This window comes from Haplochromis burtoni, unplaced genomic scaffold, assembly GCF_018398535.1.
Source record: "Haplochromis burtoni strain Fernald_Lab_line unplaced genomic scaffold, NCSU_Asbu1 Contig_210, whole genome shotgun sequence".
NCBI lineage: Eukaryota > Metazoa > Chordata > Actinopteri > Cichliformes > Cichlidae > Haplochromis > Haplochromis burtoni.
The window spans coordinates 136,947-143,337 of NW_024582571.1; the positions used below are offsets into that span (position 1 = coordinate 136,947).

The following is a 6,391-nucleotide window of genomic DNA, read 5'->3' on the forward strand; positions in this document are numbered from 1 at the left end:
AGGAGCCGCTTGTTTCGTTTCCTTTTATTCTCCAATAAATGTCTTTACAAATGTTCTCAGATGATGATGGCATCTGGAAGGCCGAGCTGAAGGCCACACAAAGGACACTTGAAAAACGACAGTCTGTGTTTACAGAGAATAAACGCCGCGCTCTTTGGGGGAACATTCACTCCAAGTAGAAACTCTGCCGACACAATAAATAGTTTCCAGAGCAATAACACAAAAACACTCAGCAGACACACTCTAAGAGGAAATGTTACTGCAGGTATTTAATTTGTAAAACCAAATCGACTGGCCCGTTACTTAGAGCACTCCCCAAAAACTGCTCAGGAAGTCACTCGTTCAGTCACTCGACAGATTCAAACCGTAAAACTGAAGCACTACGAGTCTAACAGCAGCGGCGGCGATGAACCGGAGGGAATGTAGGCGACGACCTGCTTCGATTGTTACGATTCAAAGAAATGATTCACAGTTTGACGACCAATTCGTTGTGATCAGACGAGGAAACGACGGGGGTGTGTGCATGTGTGTGTGGATAAACCGGCGCGATGAAGAGGTCAGTGATTCCACGTGGGAGGGGGCGGAGTCTGAGGATGACCACTGCTAAAACCACTGCGGAGTCTGCTAAAACCCTGGGGGAGGTGGGGCGGGGTCAGCTCAGGCTTTCTTCTCTTCAAGGATCTTGTGGAGCTCGTCGGCGTCCTCGGAGGTTTTGACCCGAATCAGCAGGGGGACGGGGGTGGTGGGGTTCTTGTCGTCAACGGGCGGATTTGGCACGCACACCACCATCACGTTATTCTTCCCCACCCGAGTGCATGGCATGGATGGCTGCACGATGATGTTCAGCAGGATGTTTCCTGGAGGAGGAGAGAACGTTATACAAGCAGAAGACCCGGCTTTAAAATTAATATTTATATTTGGTGACTTGAAGATTTCTAATTTTGTGTTTACGTTATGCTAACACAGCTGTTTCGCTAGCAATCATGTAGCACATCATTATTTACCAGCTGGTCCAACAAACAAAAGTGAGCCTTATAGTGCGGAAAATACAGTACAAAGAAATATTTTATTAGTGTCCTTCAGCGATTCCTGTTGGTTAATCTGCAGATTATTTCTGAATCTGTGGATTTGATGTTTGATAAAAATGGAGGTTAAGCTGTACCAGTTCCAGATCTTCCAGCTGTTTGTGGAAGAAGTTTCACTTGCTCTCAATTTAAAGCTTTATCTTTGATATCGTTGATTAGCTGCAGTAATCCTGATCGAGTCTTTTCATGTCATCAAGGATTTGATCCGTTTTCATTGTTGAAGCAGCAGTGCTTGTATCTGACCAGCAGGTGGAGCAGTCTGATCACAGTTCAGACCTCATGAAGAGGAAGCTGCTGAATGTGGATTATTTTTATGCTTTTAGGTGTTTTGGATGTTTCTGGGCCTGAAACCTGAAGCTCGACATATTAAATGTTTCACTGTTGTAGGTTTGATGCGGCTTATTACAATTATAAGTGAGCAGTTATTGGTTACACCACTTTAAATGGTCTGTGTTATTTCAGATTACACTTTAAAGTCTATTTTTGTCCCCTTTGTTTTTGTTATTACTAATCTGACACAGTGACCATCCTGACAAACATCATGCACGTTTGATTCTTTAAACCTGATCATCTCTGACATTAATGCGTTTATGTTTGATTTAACGAAAAAAAATCTCAAGTTGGATTGAATATTGTGATGACATCAGATGTTTTATATAAAATCAATCTGTCGACGCGATGCTCTCACCCAGGTTGGTATCGGCTCGGATGATCATCTGAGTTTTCCCCTCGGGTGTCTTTTTGAGGTGAAGCGTTCCCACTCCTTTATCTTTGAACTCCGACTCTTTCTTATAGAACATTTTACACCTGGAAGCAGAGCAGACAAGAAATTAATAAATTACAAATCACTTATAATTAAATAAATAGGATTATTTAAAAAAAAAAAAAAAAAATCTTCAGAGTCGATGGGACACTTTCAGGGTTTTAGTGATGAAGATTTAAAGTCTGCTCTCTAAATCTTACTAAGATGGAGGAAGCTTACAGCAGGTTGGAGATTCCTCCATCAGCTGCAGGTCAAGTTCATTTCTCATTGTGTTCTTTTAAAACTTGCTGGAAGTATTTCATGACTACAATAGGATAACATAATGATCTGTCTGCTCCTCTCTGAGAGGAGGTGAACTCCGTGAGTGCAGGGAAAGGACAAACAGCCAGGGAGATGAGAAGCTGAACCAACAGCTGGAAGCTACAGAGCTACAGTTTCTCACTTTTTTCTAAGCCCTCTCCTTTTCCTCCATCTTTGTCTAAAAATGTGATCCAATCAGCTCCAGCTGGCTTCAAAAGCATTACTAAGCTCCTCCTCCTGATAACCTTCAAGATGCAGTGTGAAGTTAATTTTTATTAAATAATTTGACTGAAATTCATTTATTCTAACTTCACTTGCATTCACGCGGTGCACCATAGCTCTGAGTTCTGTGCACAACGCTGCTCCCGTTTCCTCCTTTTCAGATTGATTTCTATGTGAAGCTGAAGCTCGACCTGCAGCTTCAGGGTGAAACATTTCAGAAACTTACTTCTTGGAGTAGAAAGCATCGTCCTCTTTCACCTCTTTGACCTCTGGCTTGGGCGGGTCTTCCGACTCCTCGTCACAGTTTTCGTCTACAAAAAAATATATAAATAAAATTAAATAAAATATAAAAATTATATATAAATCACATCATGTTTTTTCCTTTCATGTTGAATCTTTGTCTTTCAAACTGCTGATAAAAGGAGCACTGATTAAGTTTTAACTGATTTATTTAAACTATTTAAAATCATTTTCAAATAATTTTCAAACTCATCCCATTTGATCTTCACAGTAAAAAATATGAGACAGAATCTCAGCTTTAAAACTTAGATATAACTTCATGTATTTGAGTGTTTTGCTGACCAGTGGGTTGAGCGCCCTCGGCTTTCGCCCCACTAAAGGACAGCGGAGCGGCTGATCCTGGAGCTCCGAACACTGAGGTCTGACTGGAGGAGGAGGACGAGGAGGACGAGAAGGAGAAGCTGGGGGGATTCGATTTGTTCCCTAAGGAACCCAGAACTGAGCTGTCCACCTTCTTGCCAAAGTTGAATGTGACTCCAGCAGGGATTGGAGCGGCGGTGGAGCTTTTCTCCCGGGTTGATTCGTCCGTTGTGTTTTTGGTAAAGGAGAACAAGGCAGCAGGAGTGGAGGTCGCTGAGCTGCTGCTGGAGGAAGATGAAGGAGGAGGAAGAACTGCGGCCGTGGCTGGCAGCGTCCCTCCATGCTTCTTCTTCTCCTCAGAGCCTCCGTCAGCTGATCCGCCGCCATACTGGCGCTCAATGCTGGCCAGGTGGCGCTCGTAGTCCCTGAAGATGGGGTTGAGGTCGCACAGCGGGTTGTCGTTCACGTGTTTGGTGATCCAGTCCCGCACTGAGCAGTTGAGCGCCGTGAGCTGCCGGCTGTACTCTTTATTGCTGCTGCTGGAGCTCTGACTCGCACTGGTGGCGGAGCCATTGGTCTGCTTGGTGGCAATATCAGTGGCGGGTTTAGCCGAGGATGGCCCGTTAAACGTCAGACCTTCGAGGAAGGAGAAAGTGTTAGTGATGGCATAGAACGCTCAGCTTAGAAAGAAGGAAGCAGAATAAGAGAGTTACACGGGGCGATCGTGGCTCAAAGAGTTGGCAGTTCGTCTTGTAACCGGAAGGTTGCCGGTTCGAGCCCCGGCTCGGACGGTCGTGTCCTTGGGCAAGACACTTCACCTGCCGCCTACTGGTGTTGGCCAGAGGGGCCGATGGCGCGATATGGCAGCCTTGCTTCTATCAGTCTGCAGCTGTGGCTACAACTGTAGCTGCCTCCACCAGTGTGTGAATGAATAGTGGAATTGTAAAGCGCTATATAAATGCAATCCATTATTATTATTATTATTATTATTAAAACAAAGAGCCGGAAAATTTGGTTTTTTTAAATCGATCATAAAGATGAACTGCTGTGAGCATCCTGAACACATTTTACACCCACAAGAGATCAATAAACTCATCATGTCCATGTCTTAGCATTTTTAAAGCTTCTAAAAACTAATGAAGACATTTTAACACAAAAAGAAAGCTCATTTATGGATCGCATTCAAAGGACGAACAGGAATCTGAGCTGAAACTATGGAATGGCACATAAAGAGGAAATAGTTTCCGATCAATAACCGATCGAGCTGATCAATGTTTTGCTCACCAGGTGCAGACGAGGACGCTGCAGGCGAGGCGAAACCTCCGAAGGAGGGCGTGCCGCTGTTCCCATTCGTCAGGCCGCCGAGGCCTTTGAAGCCTCCGCCATTCCCAAACCCGGAGAACAGAGTTGGAGTTGAGCTGCTGCTTGCCGCCGCGGTCAAGGAGAAGCCTTTAAAGCCTTTAAATGCTCCACTGCCCTCGTTCTGAAACAGGGAAACACTCAGATTACTTCATGATTATAATCAGACGCAACAGGTAAACAATGGTTTTCTCCTCGTACCTCGGTTCCAGTGTTTCTGCGTTTGGCCTTCTTGATTGCTCGATTCTTAAGCACATCTTCACTCGCCACTGAAAACGTCCCGGCCTGAAGGAGGACAAGAAAGTCAGACTCACATAATTCCAACTTCCTGAAGCCAGACTTACAGTTTCAGCATGGCCTCTTACCTCCTCGCCCTCCTCCTCCTGATCCCAGTTCCTGTCCGTGAGCTCCTTATCAGCGATCCTCTTCGCCATCCCACTGGCTCTGTAACAAAACATAATTCAGTTTGTGTTCTCTTTCATTTTTTTTCAGGGTTTAGTGCGTCTTAACCAGCATTTTACAGAATTGAACTGAATAAGAAGTAGAAAAGATTCAGAACACAAAAACAAAACAGGATTATTATTGATAACTATTGATTAACCAGCTGGTGTAAATCAGATAACAGAGCTCAGTTTGTCCATTAGCACAATTACTCAATTTTATGGACAATTTGTTACAATTACTATTTAATCTAAACTATTTTAGTTGACTTTTCTTGTTAATATCACTACTGTTAACATTTTTCTGCTCATCTTCTAGATCTGGCTCAATGCTCCAGAACAGAAATCTGTGGAAGAATCCACAGATGTCCAAAGCTGCCCACAGACTGAACCTGAGCTTTTATCTCACCTACTTTCAGTATTACTTCACCTGAACACACCACTCTGCTTTTTCTCCAATAAAACACCTGATATTCAGGTGAACAGGCAACAGGTAACAACAGGTGTAAATCTGAGCTTTGGATGGCTATTCTGAACATTTAAAGGTTCCACCTCAAAATGTGAAACAATAAATTGAGCATTTTGCTAAAAGAAAGTAGTGCGTCAAACGATAAAAAGCTCCAAATTCTTTACAGCTTTTCGCCAAAAACCCGGCTTCATTTGGTGTTTAGTTATTAATGGAGGCCGATAATCACCGATTAATCGACTATAAACAGCTGTGGTGGAGCTGCTGTTCGAATATTCTGGATGGTGTAAAGGTTGAAACATACCTGTGAATTCCTAGTGCGGTCCAAGGAAAGCTGATGTTTAACTAAATCAAATGCACAGGGTTAAGCACTCCTGTCAGGCAGCCTTTATCCAGGTTAACCATCAACTAGCCTGATTCGGTTAGCGCTTCTTTCCGGGTATAATCAATCACCTGTGTACCTGAGCCGAGAGATTTTCTAACAAACGTTTCACTCAGATTTCCGATTACTGAAAAACTGGCTCTTGATAAAGTGGCCTACCATTACCGGAGCACACACCGAGGCCACCTGGCCTGTCCACTCCGGTGTCTAACATCATGTTCTGGCTGTTAGCCGCGGAACTAAACAAGCAAGCTAACCGGGCCGCTCACAAGCAGCTAATGTTAGCCAGCAGGCTAATGGCACGAGCTCCTCTCGTTTCCGGCGTTTAATGATTTTTTGTTAACAGGTAAATGTGACGCACCTTGTCTGTAATGTAAAGTCCGGTCTCTGCCTCCGCGCGGCTCTGACAGCTCCAGGTAACGTCTGGCTGAACACCTTAACAGGTAACACCGCTCTGTGTTTTTGAACAAACCTCCTTACGCCGCCATTTTACAGAGCGGGTTTGCGCGGCCCACTTTTCACGCATGCGCACCACAAAGCGGCCTTTAGTCTGGGAATTGTAGTCCATATGTTTTTTAACACGATAATAAAAGGTTAAAAAACGCAAAGGTAAATGCATACTACGCACATAAATTATATTAAATATTAATTATGTCACCGGTGATTATTTAACTTTATATGCAGGGTGAAGGGTCTTGCTTAATGGTCACAAGCCCTAGTGACTTTCAATCTGTGGTCCAGTGGCCAAGCTCTGCACCACCACTGCTCCGAAGG

At 44.0% G+C, this 6,391-nt stretch overlaps 1 protein-coding gene across 1 annotated transcript; it reads right to left on the reverse strand.

Moving 5' to 3' along the window:
* Positions 1 to 9: 9 nt before the first annotated feature.
* On the reverse strand, positions 10 to 6,139 carry nup50 (nucleoporin 50). The gene is made up of 8 exons (XM_005936368.3): positions 5,979 to 6,139; positions 4,695 to 4,773; positions 4,531 to 4,614; positions 4,255 to 4,453; positions 2,953 to 3,606; positions 2,597 to 2,681; positions 1,774 to 1,892; positions 10 to 857 (listed from the first exon to the last, which is right to left on the reverse strand). Exons 2-8 carry the CDS (start codon positions 4,761 to 4,763, stop codon positions 658 to 660), a joined length of 1,410 nt encoding a protein of 469 aa, XP_005936430.1. The 5' UTR covers positions 4,764 to 4,773; positions 5,979 to 6,139; the 3' UTR covers positions 10 to 657.
* Positions 6,140 to 6,391: the final 252 nt, after the last annotated feature.

Excerpts from the sequence above, each read along its gene's own strand:
- nup50 (XM_005936368.3), bottom strand. The coding sequence starts at position 4,763 with ATGGCGAAGAGGATCGCTGATAAGGAGCTCACGGACAGGAACTGGGAT. Across the intron at positions 3,607-4,254 it reads AGCGTCCTCGTCTGCACCTG|GTCTGACGTTTAACGGGCCA; the intron begins GTGAGCAAAACA and ends CCTTCCTCGAAG. Across the intron at positions 2,682-2,952 it reads CGAGGGCGCTCAACCCACTG|ACGAAAACTGTGACGAGGAG; the intron begins GTCAGCAAAACA and ends ATTTTTTTGTAG.